Source organism: Athene noctua, chromosome 2 (genome assembly GCF_965140245.1).
Source record: "Athene noctua chromosome 2, bAthNoc1.hap1.1, whole genome shotgun sequence".
Lineage (NCBI taxonomy): Eukaryota > Metazoa > Chordata > Aves > Strigiformes > Strigidae > Athene > Athene noctua.
The window spans coordinates 93,745,316-93,767,981 of record NC_134038.1 but is presented as its reverse complement, the minus strand read 5'-3'; the positions used below and the strand labels follow the sequence as shown (position 1 = coordinate 93,767,981).

The 22,666-nt window shown below is 39.3% G+C and overlaps 1 protein-coding gene across 3 annotated transcripts in view; it reads left to right on the top strand.

Moving 5' to 3' along the window:
- ECI2 (enoyl-CoA delta isomerase 2) overlaps positions 1-9,333 on the top strand; it is a 35,457-nt gene extending 26,124 nt beyond the window's left edge. For all 3 annotated transcript variants that reach the window (XM_074899618.1, XM_074899619.1, XM_074899620.1), the window contains 5 exons: positions 1,541-1,643; positions 3,218-3,338; positions 6,403-6,492; positions 7,818-7,961; positions 8,787-9,333. In XM_074899618.1, coding sequence (XP_074755719.1) covers positions 1,541-1,643; positions 3,218-3,338; positions 6,403-6,492; positions 7,818-7,961; positions 8,787-8,942 — 614 coding nt within the window. In that variant the 3' untranslated portion in view covers positions 8,943-9,333. The remainder of the gene's footprint in view (positions 1-1,540; positions 1,644-3,217; positions 3,339-6,402; positions 6,493-7,817; positions 7,962-8,786) is intronic.
- The last annotated feature ends 13,333 nt before the right edge of the window (positions 9,334-22,666 follow it).

The following is a 22,666-nucleotide window of genomic DNA, read 5'->3' as shown; positions in this document are numbered from 1 at the left end:
GCATCTTCACTACTGCTTTTGAAGTTTACTGATATGGGTTTAGTCAATTTTCTCTATCTCTGTGATACATTGGAACATACTAAAAGCAAGCCCTTCAAATCCTGTACTGGCATGGCTGATTGAAAGTTTACACTGCATATTTACCTATAATCATTGGAAGAAACTGATACTTTATGTTCATTTTTTAAATATTTTTTTTCTGTGGCTGCCATACAAAAGGATTGGCCAGGCAAGCTGCAACTTGGCTCAGCTGTATACATCTCAGTTACCAGATGTGTGCAGCTGGATGACTGCAGTGACAATGTGAAAAGGCAGCCCAAACTCACGCTGCCTGTGAAGTCTAGCTGCTCTGGGGACATGTCATTTGAATTCTCTAGAGAACCCTTTGGTCTGTCTCTGATGCTGACTGAATAATGTGGTGGAAGGGACAGAATAGCTGAGGACGGGTGCTGTCTGTGTGGCCCATCCTTGTTGCTGATAGGTGTGGTTTAGGAAATCTGCCACAGCTTGAGCTCTGGCTGGCAGCTAAGTAGTGTGGATGCAAGGTGAATTTGGACTTTTTTTTTTACTTATTACTTACAAGGTAATGGCATATGTATTCTTCTCCAAAGCACCTTGTATTCCCAGGATGCTGAATTTGCCTTCAGTAGCAATAACTAGGCACAACAGTCCTTACAGTGTGAGAAGGGTTGTTCACATGACTGGAATGTCTAATACATGTATAGTTAGGAGTCAATAGCGAACACCCCTGCACAAACCTTTCTGTTCTGTTTTACGTAGTTAGAAAGAGCACTGCAGCATAAAGTAATGGATGTGCTAACCAGTGAAAGGTCCATCCTGTGAATGTCCTAATGGAACATGGGATGATTTAGACCATTAAATCATTCAGTCTGTTTTTTAAATACTTGCTTTTTTGATGGTGCTTCAAACTCTTACACATTCACTAACAGATTATCTGCTTCTCACTGAAGAATATGTCTTTCAGTCCAGTAATTTCAGTGCAGTGCTGTCAGGCTTATCCTTAGAATGCCGTGTCTGTTACTTAATTGGCCATAAAAATAATGTGAAACTTCTACCACATATTGTTATTTTGTCTACTTTTCCTTCATCAGTTGAAGGGGGATGAAAGGAGATAGATGAACTTGCTTTTTTTTTTTTTAAACAGGAAAACAAAAATGTATCTCACATCTTACTATGTGAATGATTGAGTTGACAGAAAAATCCTGAGCAAGTAGGCAGGGAGAGAAATGATTTTTTTTTTTTGTTATGCTTAAAGAAAAATTAATTATTTTTCCCCCTCAAATCATTAAATTTAATGTTACTTGGCTTTTTACCCATTGTTTTTCAGTGAATTGTCAGTCAAAACTTCTTTCTAAACCACAGATGTCATTTAAGGTAGTGTATACTTTGAGATAATCCCTCTAATTACTTAATAATGTTAGATAGTTAGAATGAAATTATTTTGTACATCTAATAAATAGAAGCTTCTCTTACCTATTCAAAAATCATTGATGCATTTATTCATATGTGTTCTCTGCAGGAAATGGAGACTACTATAGCAGTGGAAATGATCTGAATAATTTTACTAATATCCGACCTGGTGAAATGGAGAAGATGGCAAAAGATGGAGCAGTATTACTCAAGTAGAACATCTTGGTTTCAGATATGAATAAGTTACTATAATGGGTAAAATACCATTGCAGGTGTTAGAAAACATGACAGCAGGGACCCAGTTATGCTACAACACGTCCATTTAGAGGACTGTGTCTAAGAGCTCACCATGTGCATAAATACAAAGATCATGTGGGAGAAGTAGTATCAATTGTATTAATTGAGGAAATGAGATGAGTAAAAGAAATATTTTTAAGTACAGTGATGCTAAAGACTTGATTTTATTTTTAGTCCCCAGAGTATGTGCAGATATAATGACAAAAGCATGATTTTGAAAAACGTGTGGGTGTTTTGATATCCAACAGTGTCTACACTAGCAGGACATGCCAAACACCTTCACTGTCAGACTTATTTGAATAGAAGCTAGATGTAATGAACTTGCTCAAAATTGCCCCCATCTTTGAGTCTGAATCAATCTGTTAAACTAATTTATCTTCTAGGGCCAAGGAGATCAGGGGTATCATCTGACACAATGGCTGAAATGTTTTTCTTGGGACAAACAACATGCTTGTTTCTTCCCTGTTTAGCAGATTTTGTCTTCTCTTTTACTTTTGTATGTCACTTTTGTATGTGACAATTACATGTGGGAGATGATTGCAAGTTGGATTACTCCCTCAAGCACTTGCAATTGATGGAAAATCTAAAATAATGTTTTTGATTTATATTTTAAAGATGAACTTCAAGTACTCAGTTTGCAGTTTGTACTTAGGCCAGCTGTCTGTGGATCACAGTTGCCCCTACAAAGTGATAACGATGCAGTCTGAATCTGTTGCGAAGATGTTACTCAGTGATATATGTCAAGCATTCCATCCTGCAGTGTTCTGTAGGGTGTTCAACACAGTGCCCAGTCTCATGTACTTTATGGCTTTTCATCTTGCTCTTGTGAGAAGACTTCATTTGCTATGCTGTTACTATTATACAAACACAGTGCTTCATTACAGCTGATGCACAGAGATGCTAGAGAAGTGGGGTTCTTACAACATGGTTCACTTCTGAGAAATGTTATATTTTGAGAAGGTATTTTATACTCCTTGGATGGAGAAGCAGCTGTCAAATGAAATAAAATGCTGTTTCTCAAACCTGTGCAGAGCCGCGCTAGGGAATTCTGTGTTGTAGTAGCATCACCACTTTGGTGCCTGCTGTGGCTTCACTGCAGAACAGAGTCTGTGAAGGGAATGGATATCCTATGGGTGGAGTTGGGATGGATGTGTAGGCAGATGGACAGACGGGGCAAAAGACTCTTCTTAGTGAGTTGTATTCAATAACTGTAGCTGAAGAGGACACCACTTTCACAACTTGATTGCAGGAACTAGGAAAGCTTTACTGACATGTACTTGTTTATTAATTGACAAGGAAATGCAGGTATTTCAAATAGTTCTTATTTTCTTTGTCGGAATTCATTTGGGAAGGGGCCAAAAACATGCTACATAGAACCTAGCTCATGGTTTCTGTTACATAGTATCTAATCATGTGTTTTGAAAGTTGTTTATATTTGATAAAAAAGACTAGGATCTGTTTCTTACATTCTGTCTTTCCTTCTCTTTAGAGAGTTTGTGGGTCATTTTATTGATTTTCCTAAACCACTGATTGCAGTGGTAAATGGCCCAGCTGTTGGAATCTGTGTAACACTCCTTGGACTATGTGACATTGTCTATGCTTCTGACAGGGTAAGTACATTACATAGCTGATCCCAAGGCAGTCTTTAAGCCTCTTTCTGTAGCAAACATTACTTGGCTTGGGGTAATCTGACATAAAAAGCCCTTACATTTGTGCCTTCTATCACGTCAAAGAACACCTATATTAATTACCAGCACAGGGGTGCATCAGCCAGTGGTTAACATGCATGGAATTTTCCTCCTGTAGTTATGGTTGTGAAGCTATTGACTGTAGTTTGGAAACTTTTTGCTGTATCACTGGGTGCAGTAAAGACTAGCTGATGTGAAACAATGGTTGTAAGGCGCCTTTCAGGTGTGGGATGGAGAGCAAAAGAATATTATGGAATGAAAGTGCACTAACTGGCATTTTAGCTAATCTGTGTTCCAAGGCAGCTTTGGAAAAGCTTTGATTTATTCCACTTAAGATTCCTTTTAAGATAACTTGCCAAATAGATAACCAAAAGCTTTATTAAGGCATAGCACAGAATCCCATTATGTGGCTTATTTTTTACGTTCACTGCTGTTCATTTGTATGATGTTATTAAACAGATACAGAACTTAACCCAAGGTCTTAAGTTTAGGCAAGCTTTTGCTTGCAGAAGTGTCTATGATGGGTTGTACTTTGACTCCTGCTTCAGCACTGTCAGATTTTTCCTGTGTCCCTACTGGATTGGATTTGTCACTATGAGACTTAGGAAAATTGAGCTGCAAGGAACCAACTCCTCCTACTTGCCCCATTACAGGATCAGCTAGGACCATGTCACTCCTGATGTATGCTTGTATAATGTGCATGATCTACTCAGTCTATTCTGGTCCTTAGATCTCTTCTTCTTTTACTAGAAAATCGTTAGGTTCTCCCTCTGCGTCCCAGGGTGAACCTATTGTTTCTCCCTCTGAATTTAAAGAAGAGTCTATTTTCATCCTCCCTTACAATAGCTGTAAGTGTGCTTAGCCATCAGTGTACTTAAACTGTTAGATATATCACAGGCTTACATCGGCTCTCTCAATTGTTTCTTTTTTTTTGAGCTAAACAGCTGCAATTTGTTCATTTTTTTCCTCATGTGGCCTGCAGTCACATTCCTCTGGACTCTTTCCAGCTGTTCTGTGTCTCTAAGCGTAGTGGTACAAACCAGACACATCACTCCAGCTCATGTCTTACTGATGAGAAGTAGGGCAGAAGAACTTCTCCACATTCTGCTGGCTCTGTTTCTGTTTTGACATCCCACAATGTTATTTGATTTACATACTTGTAATCTGCTGTAACACCTGGTCCCTTAATGTAGAGTTGCCAGTTAAAGTTGTTCCTGTTGTATACTTTATACCAAGTTAGTCCTGCCAAACTTTAACTTGTCCATCACAAATAGTATTTTCTTACTTGTATATCTCCATTTTAACACCATTTTGAATTCTAATCATTTCCCCCTTGGTGTAATAGCTCCTTACAGCTGTAAGTTAGTATAGACATAGTTGACGTTTAATCCAGTTAAGCATTATATATTTTGTCCTGTTAATATTATCCTTCTTTCTTGAATGGTTTGAGATTCATAATTGAACTTTCTTTTACTAGTTATACATAATCATTGGTAAATGCATCTTATTTTTGCCTTGTATTTCTATTTTTTTTTTTAATCTCTAAAGGCTTTTATTGGTTTCGTAATTGGTTGTCTGACATAGTTTTCACTTTCTGCGTACTGTATTTAAAGTCAGTAATGAGCTCATGATTTAACTGAGACAATCTCTTAGTACCTTCCTACCTGCACTGGGACAGCTTTTGCTTATGCCTTTGGTAACAGTTCTGTGAGGATTTCTGTAGGGTCTAACTTAGCCTTTCACTTAGGTTAGTCCTCATGAGAATTTTCTTATTAACTTCAAATTAACTAAAGCCTTCTCAAAGGTGATTGTTCTGTTCTTCCCTTTCCAGGATTGTGAATTCCCATGCAGTAAGGTCATTCTCATCCAAATTATTACTTGATTTCACATTCTCCAGTAGCTTGGTTGGAGTGCTTAGGCATTGATGTCCTACTCCAGAAGTGGCTGGCTTTGCTATGTCCAGGATCTGGTTTTATTCTTAGCTGGGTATTCCCACAGCAGATCGTTACCAGCCACATTTACGGGACGCTGCACAGCCCAATCTGACAACAGAGCAGCGTTTTGGGCGGTCAGTTAACATTGCCTTCTGCACTGGATTTTGCTCCAGTTCATGGGGTGCCAGTTTGTACCCCTGGTATAGTTAATCTCCTCTTGCTTAACCATGAACAATACTAGCCTGTATCCTGGCAGATATTGTCTAATCTTTTCTTACAGTGATATAAATTTCACTTTCTTTCCCAGGAAGTCTATTGATCCGTCTTACTGTATGGCCACCTAGAGTACAGTAACAGACGATTACCTTCTATTACACCAAAAGCTGCATTGGCGACTTCTGCACTCTTTGTGTATCAGTTCATATTTTTAAATGGAAATAAAGACAAGCATTTTGTCTTCCTTGCTTAAAGTTGATATGAGTTGTCAATACATAATTCTGTAGTTCAGTTATAGCAGTTATATAAAATTAGGGTATTGTTCTGTGATCCCATGATGCAATTCTGCCACAGGTTCTTTTGAAATTTGCATAACATTTGAGAAAAGATTCAGTGACTTGAATTTTTCAGGAGTAGAATAAACTTAGTGTACCTTCAGAAAGCAAAATAATGTTCACCTCAAGTTATTAGGGCTCTGTATTTAATAAATTTTTAGGGCAGATGTGTATGAACATCCTTTCTGTAAAGATTTTGCACAAGCAAATTAGTTTCTCTAAGTGCTTTATTCAAGTAAGCTAACTTCATCAATGGGGTTGTTATCATAAGGGAATTGAATTAGACAAAGTCAGCTCTTGGGTGCATTGAGAGGATGAAGGCAGTGTTACCGGATGGTGTTTAAAGCCTATAATGATAACAGTTCAGATGTATTTCTGGTGAACTCTTTCTCAGTAGAAGCTTTAAAATGAGAACTACTTTAGTCCCGTGCTCTGTTCTGAGGCTTGCTTTGGTTTTGTCCGTGTCTTTTTTTTTTTTTTCTTTTTACTCCTTTTTTCCAGGCTACATTTCACAGCCCATTTAGTGAACTTGGACAGAGCCCAGAAGGATGTTCCTCTTACCTGTTTCCAAAAATCATGGGCTTAGCCAAGGTAAGAATGTCTGCACTGTATGTGGGATCATCTGACCTTTCTGTGTTGGTATCCTCCAGCTGTATGACCAAGTGGAGTCGGAGTCCTCAAAGAGAGCTCCTGGACCAAAAATCAAGAAATGTAATGAGAGTGTCAGCACAGGCACCATAACAGAGTAGTGACCACTTCTAAAGCCATACAGTGATACGGATAAAAGTTTTCTTTCTTGTGGCTTCCGCCACCTTCTTGAGAACTTCTGTATGGCAAAAGGTTGTATCTTTCTTCCAGCAGTGGGAGGAAATGATGTAATGAAGTGTTAAATAAAGGAAAATAAGAGTACTCATAAGAAATGTCATCGTAGGCTGCTTTTATCAGATGATACAAAACTGAGAGGAATGGTTGATACAACAGATGTATTGCCATTCAAAATGACCTGAACAGGCTGGAGAATTGGAGAATCTCATGGGTTTCAGAAAAGGAAAAAGCAAAGTCCTGTACCTGGGAAGAAATAACCCCACCCACCGGTGCATGCTGGGGGCTTACTGGCTGGAAAGCATCTTTGCAGAGACAGACATGTGTGTCCTGGTGGACAATAAGTTGCCCATTAGCCAGCAATGCATCCTTGTAGCAAAGAATGCCAATGGTATCCTGGGTTGCATTAGGCAGGTTGAGGGAAGCAAGTCTTCTCCTCTGTTCAACCCTTGTGAGAACACAGCTGGAGTGCTGGGTTTGGGTCCGGGCCCTGGCTACAAGTTTGGAGCAGGCCCAGCAAAGAGCCACGGAGATGGTTAAGGCATATTACATGTGAGAAGAGGCTGAGAGAGCTGAGACTGCTTTTCCTGGAGCAGAGAAGGCTTGGGAGAGTCTTACCAATGTTTATAAATACCTGATGGGAGTGTGTAAAGATAATAGACAGATTCTTGTCAGTAGTGCCCACTGACAGGACAAGGGGAGAGAGGTACAAATTGAAACACAGGAAATTCCATATGAATATAAAAAAATTTACAGTGAGGGTGGTGAAACGTGGGAACAGGTTGTGCAGAGATGCTGTGAAGTCTTCATCCTTGGAGAAGCGTTTTGTTCTTGGAGATACTCAAAACCCAACAGGACACAGCCCTGGGCAGTCTTCTCCAGCTGACCCTGCTTGAGCAAGGGGATTGAACTAGACAGTACTCAGAGGTCCTTTCCAACCTCATCTGTTCTGTGATTCTGTGTTCTTTTTAAGAGGGCAGACACTAATGAGCAAGAGAGTAAAATAAATGTGGCTTGGAAGCTCGTGCCTTTCCTGTCAGGTTACTCAAGTCTTGTGTCTTGTTGAATCATGCTTTCTGCTTTTCTTTATACAGGCAAATGAGATTTTGCTGTTCAATAAAAAGCTGACTGCAGCAGAAGCCTGTGCCTGGGGACTTGTGACTGAAGTCTTCCCCGACAGCACTTTTCAGAAGGAAGTTTGGGCAAGATTAGAAGCTTATGCAAGCCTCCCCAAAAATGTCAGTATTTTAATTTTTTTCTCCACCTTCTAAGCCTGTAGCATTCCCAGTACTCCTGCCAAAACCTATCCTTTTACTTGATTTAGCTTTATCCTTAATTGAAATAACAAGGCTTAATATATTTTCCTTCAAGCACAGATCTGTCCCTGTCCCTCTGCTTCTGGGAAACATGTAGCTCTCTTCTACCTTGGCTGACTCTTAAGACAGTGCACTGTACACAGAGTTTCAGTGGCTGAAAAGCCTTAAAAGCTAACTAATTTGTCCACCTGCAGTCTCTGTGTATGTGTCTTGGATGTCTTCTCTTAGATGTTTATTTTAGTAATAGTTTAGGTTTAAAAGACTTACCACTGATTCTACAATATTAATTGTACTGTGTGCACTGTGGGTGCTCAAGATGACACTGGGTGGCTTTACATTTTGTTGAATTCCTTCATCCTGCTTCCTAGTTTAGGTTTTGCAAAACTACTTGAGTCACAGTGGTATTACATTACATTGGACGAGAGGAGACACTTGTGCCAACTGCTGATAATGTATGTTGCATTTGGCACTGCAGACAGTTGAACGGGTTTCACTTCTTATGTCCATCTACTCTGATTATGACCACTTAGTGGACTGCTGTTTTGCTTCCCTGTGAACCTCATCCACCCTATTAGCAGTCTTAGTAATTAAATGCAATAATTACTTCCAGCAAAAAGATTGTCTAAAAGCTAAAAAGTACAATACAACTGGGTTTGAATTCCAGTGTGTTTATTGTGGTATTTTCTGCAATGATAAATTAAGGTATATAAAGTATAACTTCCTAATGTTCCTCCCTCTCTCCTCCAGTCCTTGGCAGTGTCAAAGCAACTGTTACGAAATATGGAAAAGGAGAAGCTCCATGCAGTCAACAGTAAAGAGTGTGAAGTCCTGCAAGAGAGGTGGTTATCCGATGAATGTATGAATGCTATTGTCAGCTTCTTCCAGAAGAAAGCAAAACTCTAATCTTTACCAGTAGAATAATTCACCTTCTGGCGACAGCTTAATTTGCCATTATCGTTACAAACTTTCTCTTCAAATAATAATTCTCACACCTTTTGATGTGTTATATTCCTGTTCTGAGTACTGAGTTAAAACTGGTTCATAAAATTAATACAATGTTATGTGCCTTGGATCCATTGTGGACATTTAGGTTGGGGAAGAAAGGTTTGTTATTCTGTAGGAATCGGTGATGTTTCTGAATAATACTAAAGCAGTTTGTCTTCCAAAAGAACCAACAGCTTCACTAGCACCATATTTTGATAGCTTTCCAATAAATGTCTTATGAATGATTCTTTTTATTCATTGGTGGGGAAGTAAATACTGTATTAATGAAAAAATAAATAGAAGTATCTTAGTACTGTTGTGCTGATTCTTACTCTTCCTGTTAAACATCTTCAATGAGAGGGAAAGTAGTTCTTAGAGGTCTATTAATATAATAGTCTTGGGAAAAGTATTCACTTTACAAACTTGAAGATTCTCAAAGATGTTTGGTGGGAGCTTTATGGTTCTAATCTTAAATATATTTTTCCATTGCTTCATATTGCCCCTTTTCTGTGAAAATTCCCATTAAAGGTAGTATGACCTCTTGCTGTAGCCATTTTGGAGGTAAATTAACAGAACAATTATTTTTCAAATAATTTCTCCCCTGTTTGGATGTCTTTAGGTAGAGCGTGTACCAGGCACTGCAGGGGAAAGGGTGAGGCTGCTGGAAGTGAGTGGACATCTAGCTTGTGCCAACAAAAGGAAATCAAGGAGAAGCACCAGAAAAGCATCTCCATGACAAGGAGTGGATTATTGTAAAAACAAAACCAAACAAACCACAAAAAAAAAAAAAAAAACCCAAAACCCAAACAAACACAACCAAACCAAAGTTTAGTTTTAGTGCTCTAGACTGATCCTCAAGAGGGTTGACAGTGAGAAACCCAAAAGGCAACACTCCAGTCCTGGCCCTGCGTGCTCAGGCAGGTATGTACAGAACAGCAGGGGCACAGCACGTGCCTACGGGTAATGCAGAGGGAGGCTGGTGTCAGTGAGGCAGAGGTTGAGGTGGATGCTGGTTTCTCAGCTGGGTGGCGAGTGCCAGAGCGCTGGGGCATAGCATGGGGGTGGGAGCTGCTGGAGCTGCTCTCAGCAAGCCGCCAGAAATGCCTGACTTTAGGTGGCACCAGCGTGCCTTGGCCAAGACTTGTGGTGCCACTGCTGGAAAGTCGCCTGTGACTGGGCAGCATGGGCATGCAGGGTGCTGCTTGGCAGTGGCACTCTGCCTTGCAGGGTAAGCAGGTCTTAAAATCCAGACTTGCCTCTGATGTGGTACCTGGATTTAACTACTGAAAAAGAAATGGGATCAGAGAAAAAGAACAAGAAACATGCATATACATCACTCAGCTATGATACAGCAGTTAAATTCGATGCTAAGTATTAAATGGATTTAAGGTCCTCCTTAACCTTACTCTGTGAGAATCAATGCTGCCACATAGGATTGCAAGGAAAACCAACTCTGTGGTCACACACAGGATGGCAGAAGCAAGGCCAACAGAAATGTGGGGTGAGTGAAGTAGTAGAGTGGTAAAACTCTAGAAGGAGAGGGTAAAACTGCCAGGGAGGCCTAAGAGTTGGACCCAGCTGCCAGGAAAGAGGGAGACCAAAATAGTTTCCTGTTAGCATGAAATAACATTGGAAAGGGCTGCGGAGGGCACACTTCCAGCAGAGGTGGAATAGCCAAAGGGCAGCCTGGCTCATCCCCCTCCTCTCCCAGCACCCAGAGAGGGGACACAGCTCCAGGCCACACAACATGGTAGCCACCTGTAGCATGGCAGTGGTGGGTGGGGGAAGAGGACAGCTCTGCTGGGCAGCATTGCATGGGTGGTGCTTATAGGGTCAGGAGGGGCTGAGGCCCAAGGTGCTGAGTAAGAGAAGAAGCTAAGGCAGAGACCTGGGTGGGAGCTGAGTGCTCAGGGCTGTCGTGGCACCCTAGCCCTGTGAGGTGGTGGCCCCTGCCATCCCTCCTGGGCATCCCCTGCTGCAGCCAGGACATCTCTTGGGCCACTGGTGGGGTGCAAGGCTCAGTTCTGGCTGCAAAATGGTGGCAGTTGTCTTGGGACAAGGACCAGGCTGAGAGTTGTGGCCCTGGCCCAAGGCAGGCCCCCGGGTTTGGGGCAGCACAGAGGATGTGCCTTCAGGACCGGAGGGTGAAGCATGGCTTTGTCTTGCCAGGGCTTTTGTGGCATGCATGCTTTTTTAATTTTCACACTGCTCACATGAGCCCGAGTCCCTGAAACACTTTCTGTGGGGTTTTTATGGCATGACAGAGGCACCATAGTGGTCACCATTGTTGGTGTACTCAGGTATAAACAGCAGTAAGTTGTTCAGTCTTTTGAAAGCACTTTATCAGTGACAAGGTTTAGCAGATTCAGTAGTGCATCAGCTGTGTTATCGAGTGTATTTTGTGTGTGTGTGTGATGTACTTGTTTTCCCCAAGGAAAAATGCAGCTGTTAATAATTTGTTGATGGATGAAATAGAAGAAACAATGGATGCCAGCATATCACTTACAGCAACAGGAGATGAACCATCAGACATTTTGTAATGAATTAGATCTGTTGATTTTGTTGTTGTTGTTGTTCTGGCTCTCAATAAATCAACATTGCTTTGAGGGGATGGTACTCCTGGATGTTTTTAGTTAACTTTTGGTAAGGAAAATCATCACCTCACATCACTACAAAAGTTCATTTCATACACTTTTTTTGAACAAAAGTTTTCTGCCTAACAGCATCTCTCGTCATTTTTACACATTCTTTAGATGTCTGGTATTGAGAAGAACAAAACAAGCCTGATGAATCGCTTCAAACAATTTCTATTTACTCTGTACACCAAATCAGCAATTTGAGATAATTTCTTCTGAAATAGTAACTTTAAAATTATATTTTTTTATAATACGATTGTGAGGGCTACATCAAATGTTCACTATGTTCCCTTCAAGGTATTACCAGTGAGTGGTGTATGTCTTGCTAACACAGAGGTGCAATGTGCAATAGGATTCAGGTCACACTTTGCACAATTACACATGTGCTTAATAATCTGCCTCTATGTTTGTATAGAGTCACAGGTAGATAATCAAATATGTCACACAGAAATACTAAGGGCAACTAAACTAAGGGCTATCTAAACATGGAAAATAAGGTGTTCTAAGCTTACACTGGATATAAGACCTGCAACCATTCATTGATTATATTAACCATAGTTAGTGTTAATATAACACCTGTTTGACTAAAAGTAGCTTTGGGACCAGCAATTAAAAATCCGAAGTCTGCATATAAAGCCATTGTGAAACATTAATGATACACTCAGGGTTTTTTTTATCATAAATGATTCAGGATATTCAGGCTGCATAACGATGCCATCTTTTGTGTTTCTGACATGGAATTTACAGTTCAGTTGTACATGTCCTGCAACAACTCTGCTGTATTGAAGTGGCTCTCCCTTATTCCAGATGAATGTGAACATGTCCATAAGGGTAAGGTAGTAGGTCTCATATCTAAACAAGGACTTTTAAGGTTTTCAGACAAGTTAGAATTTATGATTAAAAACTCTAAACCATGGCCATTCTTAAAATGTTCCCTGCATCTATAACCTTTCCTAGATATTTACAGACAGACAGCTGTGCATGATATTTAATTTTTTGGTAGTAACTAAACAAACTATTTTCATTCACAAAATTTTCTTGGAGGATCAGTTTTCCTCTTTGATTTGCAACCAAGCAAACTTTAAAATACATTCTGTATTGCCAGTAACAGGTGAAATGTAGTATCAATACATTTTAGTCTTGAACAGGTGGAATAGGTCTAGATTGTTGCTAGAACGCAACATCTAAAACCTGGGGGAAAAAACCCAAACCCAAATCCTTTTGTGGCTTATTAACCACTTACCCGTTCAATATAATAAGATGTGTGTACAGCTGAAAGCAGTTTGTATAGACGGTTTAACATGATACTGCTTTAATTAAGTAGTTGTACACACCTGTGATAGCAGTTCAGCAGCTTCTCACCAAGATGGTTACACAGCACAGCATGATGACTAACAGAACTGGCAGCAAAGCCTGCAGAACTTTGCAAGGCAACCAGTTCAGGGTTTGCAGAGGGCTGAAGCAAAAAGGCTAAAATTGCTGTTGTCGTATTGCCCAAAACTTTGGGATTAAAATATAAATCTGTACAACTGGAAATTCATTAGTAGCTTGTCAGACAATATCTACTTTCTGTATCAGAGGGGTTTTTTTCTTCTTCTGACAGAGAACACCCAGACTCCCCTCAGGCCTTCACTCATGGTCACCCAAAGGTTGGGTTGAGAGCTGGTAGGATGCTGATGAGGATGTTACAGCTATTAGTCTGCCACAAGTGGGTACAGGTGAGAAGCATCATTTGAAGGAGTGCCAAGCTGCCTGGGATGGGGATGGTCATAGCACTGCTGCAGAGGGGCTGCAGCATAGCGTTTGTTCCTACCTGAATCATCTTGCTGTCCCAGGGGTGCCCTGGGCTCTGCAATCCAGGTTGAGATGTTACTACCTGGGACCTGCAAACCTTATGAACCAACATTTTTCCTGAGTGCAAAGTTTACGTGCAGCTATATGATGTTAGAGTTCTAAGTGTGCTAAGCATATGAACAAAACAAGGTTTGTAGGAAGATACCCTTTGTTAGCGTGGTTGGTGTAGTGTAAAAAGTTGGAAATTTTTCTGGCACATAGTTCTTTCTTCATGTGCCCTTAAAAGCACACCTCTTTTTCTCCAACTATGGTAGTTAGCCTTAGAGAAGTTATTTCTCCCTACCTAAAATCCTAATCTTTTTCAAATGCGGATACGACATTTGAGTTATGTTGTTAAAAGCCAAGTTCAGCTCATTGAAACTAACAAATACATGCTTGTAACAGGTTAAAACTTTCTAGAAAAAGATCAAAGAGAAAAAATAAGTGATAATTTCTGAGAAGTATTTTCACATGCACTATATCCCAGACTGGTTTGTTCTTTTTGCAGGACTTCCAGTGGATCTATTGCTAGATCAGAGGCCATCTGAAAAGTGTAGCACCGCACAGGTGGACTTCACTGGCCAAATAAATGAGGTATCCTGGTTTATTTTGTATTGCTTGTGCTCGTTATGAAACATGTTTCTGATGTTTAAAAAAACCTGCTTTCCTTACTTTAGCAAACTCAGAGTATCAGTGAAGAAGGAATGTTTTGCATGCCTGGAACAAGATGCATAATGAAGGCAAAATTGCTGTGAGCAGAAAAAATAATGTTTTAATAATTATATCAGATTAAACTGAGTAGTTAATGTTTTAGCCAGCCAGCCAGGCTAAAACAGGTGAGAGCAATGCCTGCAAAGACATGTTAGTGCTCTGTGGAATTAAATATCAACAGGTAATTATCAACCTATATATTTTCTAATTGGAGCCCTCAAAGGGCTTTTATGAATGGATGTAGATTTATTTTCATTAAAAAAGGGCACTTGGGAGGTAACAAACTGTATGTTCAAGTAAAAGCCTTCAGTGTCTTCTAGAGCATGTTGTTTTGTACTATAGTTACACCCTGAGGATGCCTGTAGATACCTAAGTATACAATTCATTAACTCCATTATTAGTGTAATTTCTTTAGTAGATTTTCTGTATACTCTGATGCTAGGTTTCATTATTAAAGGAGTAATATACAGCAGAGAGGTGAGATTTTTGTTGGGCTTTTATTCTTTTATTGGTAATGGACTTTCTCTTCCAATTTAGTTAAGACACTGGAACTGTAAGAACCATGTCAGTACTTTTGATTACAAACAACACTTCCTACACACTACATGTTGTAATGTGTAGGAAATGTTTATGCAGATTGAAAACTTTAACCTGAACTTTGAATAATTCACTTACCTTCTTTTCCCTAAATGTATATGTAATAAACTGATAGTGTCTCCAGTTTGTATCCCTCGTGATAGTATATGTTCACCTTAATTAACCTTTTGTGATGGGTAGGGTTTAATATTTTTCAGCCAGTAAGATATCTATTGCAAATGTATTTTTTACCTGTCATTTTAAATAAAAGCAGGATAACTGATCTTACAGATATGAAACAAGGAATTCTTTACCTATTGTTATGAAGGGTAATTTAAAAATCAGGAAAATACTTGGGTAGATTAAAAAAAATAGAAATTAAAGTAGAGAAATTCTGTGGAGTTTATAACAACATACCTAAAAGAAGATAATGAAACAATATGTAAGTTGTTATGATTTTTATCGATTGAAGGGATATTTTTGCTGTCTCACAGCATTGCTGAATATTGTTCTGTTTCTTTTTGACCTTTAAAGTGATTAGATTTGAGTAACGTGTTAAAACTTTTTTTAAAAAAGTGTCCCTTTTAAAAAGGGCAGAAGCTAACTTCTGATCATGTTGTTACATTAGCCCCAGTATTCTAAATATGTGTGACTTTACCTTTCTTTTGTGATACAAGGACAGAATGCTATTTTTTTTTTTTTAATCAAGGTCTGCTATTGTACAAGGAGAAGTAGCAGAAGGTACATTTAAGTACATAAAGTGAGTGGAGAGAGTTTCTCAGAAATCTCCCTACTCCACAGTAATAAAACAGAACAAAACATAGTCTATTTGTCAAGGACAAACAATATCAAACTGATCTAATTTCCTTTATTAGTGTGACTGGCTTGGCGTATAAGTGAACAGCAGTGAATGTAATTTAAAGTTTAGTAAGGTTTTTGTGCTGTTCTGCTATGCAGCTGCCATAAACAGTTCCAGGAAATGTGATCTAGATTAAATCACAATTGTAGAGTTGTAGAATTGGCTGAAACACTCAACTGAGCAGTAGTCATCAGGTTACCAAAGTGAGAGGGCATAGTCTGAGATCTGACAGGAGTTTATTCTGGTGTTGCTTTTTCTCAGTGTGTCCATGAATGAGTTGGATGTCAGAAAAGAACATTCTATTATAAAATATCTGGCTAACAGCAAGTTTCAGGGTCATCTTGGTGAGTTGGATTGTTCATGATCAACAGGCTGAATTTCAATAAAGAGAAGAACCTTTCCATTCAGCTACTACTGAATTATCTTTTGGTGATTCTACTGATGATTAGATTATCTTCTATTGATGCTGAAATGAGATACCCCAAGAACTGACATAATTGCTCTAAAAAGGTTACCTCCGAAATATTTAAGTAGCAATTATTTTAGCAAAACCTTAAGCATGTTAGTTTGAAAGATAATTCTCAATAATCTACCCATCAAGGGAGAAGAAATCCTGCCATACAGGGAAGAACCCAAAATACATGGAAAAACACTTCTGTTAAGCACTTCCCTTTCCCAAGCCCTTCACTTCCTTCATAGTTTTTCATTTATTGAGAATGTGCTCTTCTTTTGTGCTTGTTGGAAAACATAAAAAAGGTGAGTCTAACGGGGTAGAAAGAGGAATTGTCCCAAGTTTTGTCACTCTGTGCTTTAGCTAGGGGAGAGCACAGTGGTAAGTTCTTGAAAGGTTTTCAATATGCTTTTGCAAGCTTTTTGTAACCTATGTGTTTCAAAAGATTTAGGAAGAATCTCTGTGAGACTGCACTTCCCATTACAAGACATTCCTGTATCAGTTGCACCATCTGCTTATAGGAAATGAGGGAAGCAGTTAAATATGCTTGATTGTCTCTACTGGGAGTCAGCTGGAAACTAGAAGATGGTGGCTTCTGCCAATCTCTCCTTCCCTACTCCATAAAACCTTGTAGAAGTCCAGTGGTTTAAGCAGTTCTCAGTAAGGGCAAATAATGTATTACTTCTATGATGGATGGCAAACTAAGAAACAATTTACACTTTTTTTAAACTCCTTTCACTCGCATGTCATGCAAAATCAGCTTAAAACAAACCAGTTTCCATTGTGCCTTTCCAACTTCATTTCCTTTTACCACTCTTATTGAAGATAAATGCCATGATATAATTTTATTTTCTTCTGGGCAGTATCTTAACACAGGTATTTATCACAGGGCCCAAGGCTTCTCCTGGTTATTGGGACAAAGGAGTTTTGAGATAGAACACTTTCTAAAACAAAACCTGACTGCTCTGGTTTTTGTTGGTTTTGCCCATTATCTAGCTGTGTTATGGCAGTCTGGATAGTTTTTAATCCATAATGTTGCATCATATACTCTGAACAAGACTGTGCTTTGCCACACTAAAATTTCTTTCATGGAGGGTCAGCTGGAAAAAAGCAGAGAAACTAGAAGGTGATACATTGGCGGTAGTTTGTTACCTGTGTTCTGATGTTTTGATCTATGCTAGTGTTTGCTTTGTTCTGTAACTGGCGTCTGAGAAAAGGAAAAATATGTACTGTGTTGTGAATCCCATAGGAGCAGTACAGAAAAGGCCCTCTGCCTCCCCCTATCCCAAGGAACATTAGAAGTTAAACTTGTTGTGCACCTTCTTGTGGTAGCCTAGAAGAAACTTGGAAGTCTTTTACACAGGATTGGTTTCAGTCTTTGGAGCTGAACATGGCTCATGCAGACTACAAGAATGAATGTGCCTTTTGGGAACACCCATTTTCATGTAGAAGATAAAGAGCGCAGGACAACATTTTAAAAATAAAATTCAAGTTGCTTTTTTTTTTTTGACAGTAGTGTGGATGAGTTTCAAGTTGAATATGTAACACCCTGTAAAGCAAAACAAGATAGGTAACTCAGCATGACATTCAGCTTTTGATATTTTAATAAAAATAGCAATGTTGCATTTATACTTGAGTGAGGGAAGCAAGTTGTTTTCTGGTTGGTTTTAGGCACTGAAAACCAGTCTGAGCTGTTAGTTCACTATTACATGCTTAAATTAAAATAGCAGCAAATTCCAAATAAACCTAGTGGAGTACTGCTTTACTTCTTATGACATGGAATATCAACAGCTGCACCCTTAGCATACAGAGTACAGTGAAGGTCAAGATCTTTACGGGATTCAGCAGGGCCACTATTTTACCTTTAATACATTTTCTTCCTCTAAATGGACTCTCCAGTTTATTTCTGTCCTTTTTCCTTCCTCAGACACACCAGTAAGTCTTCAGTGGAAATTCTACCTAACATGATAATTCTTAAAATTCTTTGCTGTTAATCATGCAGTGGGAGGTAATATGAATATTAAACAGTGTATGAATATTAAACAGCATCTTATACCAATCTTCAGCAGACACCAATAATAATCTACTGGACAAAAGGAGACTGGGATATTCTATTAGTGCTAGACCTGAAGCTGTCATTTCTACCTTTGAGCCTGCTACTGAACGTAGTATTGAAGATACCCTCTCTGTTTCCAAATGTAGTTTTGGGTTACAAAATGGTAACATGGAGGACAGTCTCTTAATGGAAGAAAATAATGCGAATGAAAAGATAAATTACAGTTTGCCTAAATATTTCAAAAGCATGGATTTGAAGGTAAAAGCCATAAGCAATCATAAACAGCTAAGGAACTAAAATCCAGACATGAAAACAAAATAGTCCTCTCTCCTTCCTTCCCCACCATTCATTAGTCTTTACAAAAAGTAGTCTTTTCAAAACAGGATAATCACGACTTAGGTTTTGGTTTGTCCCCAGAAGGCTCTGATGTGAAACTGTTCTCTCATCTACTGGAAACGGAAGGAATGCAGCGTGTGGTGGTGCAATTCTTACCCCTCCCCACCCCTTCTTGTTGGGCTGCTTGGTGCTAGGTGTGATTCCACCCACCTCCCCTGAGCTATACACCAATCTGTGAAGATAAGGACGGCTGAAGTTAAGGCACCTGGCTCCAGTTATAACAACCCATCATCTCCTAAGGGCCTGGCACACCTGTGCCTGGGATGTGGTCAAATGGGAACAATAACAGAGTTGCACGTTCATCAAGTTCTTGTGCAACTGCTGGAAGGCACCAGAATATTTCATTGTTTGAGCTGGGCGTGAGCAAAGGGTATCTGACAAAAGTAAATTATCTTGGACGCTACTAATTGCAACCACAGGGGAGACCCTTGGAGCTCTCCTGGATCGCAGTGGGCCTGTGATCAGCATCTCTCTGAGCTGGGACACCTCTCAGGTATCAAAACCCCTAAGGTGTTGTCTTCTGTCAGACCTGACGGAAGGCCAGGGCAAAGTCAACCCAAGTCTCAGTTATCACCTGTTGAAGAATGCCAAGGCATTGTGAGTATTTACTCTAAACTCAAGAGGAGGGAAATTTTGCTTTGAGCTACCTTCTCTTTTACTACAGAGAACTTTCTCTGCTTACTAGTGTGTGGGTACGTACTTCATTCTACTGGATCCGAATACTTCTGTTTCTGTGTATGTGTTTGTGTATGTGCATGTACATATGTATAAGTTAAAGGTACCATGAAGTAAGTTTGTGTGAATCTTGTAATTTTAGAATCTGTGAATAACTCACTACTTTTTATAACGTCTTCTAAATTATTTTGTAAATGATCAATTGCTGTTATATATTAATAAATCTAAAATTCCTGTTAAATCATTACCATGTTAATACTTTCATCCGTGACACTGCCTACATTGCGTAAGACCAAGACCTCACAGCTTCTCCCCTGATGGTGGTCAGCAATTGACCTATCTCTTCAAAGTCCATGCATCAGTCAGATGGGGCTACCCTGGTTCTCCCTGTCTTCAGAGAGCTTTTAAATAAGAAAAAATTCCAGCTGCTGTACATATGAGCAGAGCTGTTCAAAATGTGTTTGTCAGTGCTTTGGGACAGGCAGGTGTGTATCAGAACACCCACTGCTGGCAGTTCAGCCACGAGGGATGTTAGAGCATCACGTGATGTTCCAGAGAGCTCTGAGATGCCCACAGTGTTAAACATATGCCTGTGAGGAGATCTTCGTTTTGCTCTGTTGTGGAACTAAGCTATCATTTAGCTGTTCTAGCAACTTCAAAGTTACAGTCACCAAACATTACTGCCACGACTTTTTCTTATACCATTATATATAACAATATAAGGCCAAAACCTCTTCAGAAAGAGATCAGTTTTGACTCTTTTGACTTTTGTCTTGTCAAAAAGGTAGAATCTCTCTCTTGCCATGTACCTCATTGGAACTGAACACAACTGTGCTATAAAAAAACAAAAAACAAAAAAAAAAATCAAATTTCATTGATTTTGTGTCAGGATCTTGAGACACCTTGTAAGACTTCTTTATGAAACTAGCTGACACATAACTGTCTTCCAGTGGGCTTATCCCTGTTACAATTACAGCTTTTTTCAAATATTTGTAGAATAATAAAATGTAGTGCACAGAGTGATTGTTAATTACAATTGTATTACTTAGCATAAATACATTAAAACAGTGTAAAAGTGGTGGAATGACAGGTACATCACTGGACCACATTCCAGCTGCCTAAAACTGGTGTGGCCAGAAAGCATTTCAGACTCCAATGGAATTACTCATCTTTACCTTGGTATAAATACAATAATCTGTAAAATAGCTTACTGGTGGCTTGACTTTTGCCTGAGAACAAATAGTGGGTGGCCTTGTAAATCAAATACATATGTGATATAAGTAAATACATTTACCCCTCTTTCAGTATGTAGGACTGGAACATATTCCTGTGGACTCTTGGAATCTGGAGGATGATAACCATTCTAAGAAAACCTCCTTAAACTTTTATGAGTAAATTGCATACTTGAACTCATCTTTTTGTCTATAAGAGGGTTGTTTCCATTAAGTATGTGTTTAGACTGCATTCAGTTCTCGGTCTGTGTACAGGAGCTTCCCACAGGTGAATTTTGCTAGCTTTTGTCACTTTAAAATTTGTCTGTTGCTTCAGGCATGCAGGTCTTCTGTGAGATATCTTAAATTGCTCTTAATTGCATATATGTGATTATTGTATAATTTACCACATGGTAAGATAATTTCTGGATTATTTTTAAAGAAAAAAAAAAAACTTAAGAAAAAAAAGCATGTTGACCTAGTCGTTATTTGGGATCCTCATGTAAGCACAGCTGAATTTTTTACTAAGCCTTTCTGAACAGAAATAGATTAATTACTTGCCAATAGGAGTGGACTTGGTCTATTAGCTTTAATGAGCTAGCAGAGCAATATGGGTCAGGTTGTGAAATCACCCGTTTCCTATCCTGTCAGAGTGCCTGGATGTTCTGTAAAAGAGGCAGGGAACTCCTGCCTAAATTTGCTTTGCTAGATTTATTTAAAGCCTCCCAGGGGAAGAAAATGGATAGGCATTGTGCATGTTTCAGATTTAACTTAAAAACTCACAGAAAAAGTGACTAAACTGCCATTTTCCTGCATGTAGAAGACCATTCAAAGGAAGAGTGATTACAGGCAGTCCTCTTCTTCAGCCATGACGAGAAATCTTCAAGAGGCCCAAGGGAATGGTGCCTTTACCAGATTCAGCCAGCTTAATCTATCTGGATATTAAATCCAAACTAAATTTTGTTAAATTATGTTCGGTATTGTGCGTGTTACCTTTCCAGTTGTCTAGTTAGATACATAAGTAAGCATGGTATGAAGGTGAGCTTGGCTTTAGTTGAGCAGAGCTTTGTTCTTTGCCATGGAGTCTGCAGCCCAAATGTAGGGCTGTTCTATGCAGAGTATCTCATCCAGATAATGTTTTTAGGATGAGCTTTAATTTAACATAGGAGATAGGTTTACAGAATGTCTGAGCTTTGTTTATTTAGATAAGGTAAAGCTCCTTTTATATGTAGCATGTGAAATTCAGCTTCCTTATTTGAGAACAAGGTTTAGGACCAGAAAGAATACAGATAAACTCACAGACTGGTTAGTATGACATCTCAAAGCCACTGTCAAGAGTACTTGCAAAAGAAACTTGTTTTCGTCAGAAATAATGAATATTAGTTCTGCTGCTCCTGCTTGTAATGTGTTCAGCACCATTGCTAGAGTTCAGCTTGAATGCAATAAATTGCAGGAGGAATATTCTTCAATTTATTCTAATTTAGGTTTTTATACATTGGGTGAGAATTATGGTAACAGGGAGGTATGGGACTTATGAAAGGATAAGACTTAAGCATTTGTATTACTTTAGAACCAAACCTTCATTCATTGCAAGAAACGGCATAAAAATCAGTGCTGCCAGTAAATGAGCCTTTACAAATGACAACCTCCCCCCTCAATCATAGCAGTCCTCTCCAAGCTATAGGTCATTTGGTCTTGCCCTGTGCTCAAAGCAGGGCCAGCTGCAGAGGTAAATTAGGTGGCTTGACATTGCGTCTTGTTTTCTGCCAACTGCCTCCAAGGATGGAGATTTCACAGCCTGAAGTAACCTTTTCAGGCACATGCTGCTGGCCTCCCGTAATTTTCAGCAGCCTGCAAGACAGGCTTCTTTCCTCACAGTATTTTCCTTCCGTTGTTACCTGCAGAAGCTGCACCAATCAATTTTCAGACCCTTATACTCCAGTCAGGATGCAAGGAATGAAGTGGCTGTGTTTCCTGCTTGTGTTAACTACAAAAAAATCCCAATTTAGCCAGGGAGTATTGCAAGTGGCAGTTAACAGTGGCTATGGAACTGTTAGAAAAGCAAATGTGCAGAATGTCAAAACCAGACTATTACCATTTATTCTGCTTAGACAGGGATGTCTTAAGGTGGTTACCAGTCTTTCCCTCAATGCAGAAATTCATCTGAATCTTCTAAGAAACTGTACTTCTGCCTGAGAATGTATCAGATTCTGTGATAAATCCAAGGGGACAGGTCTAT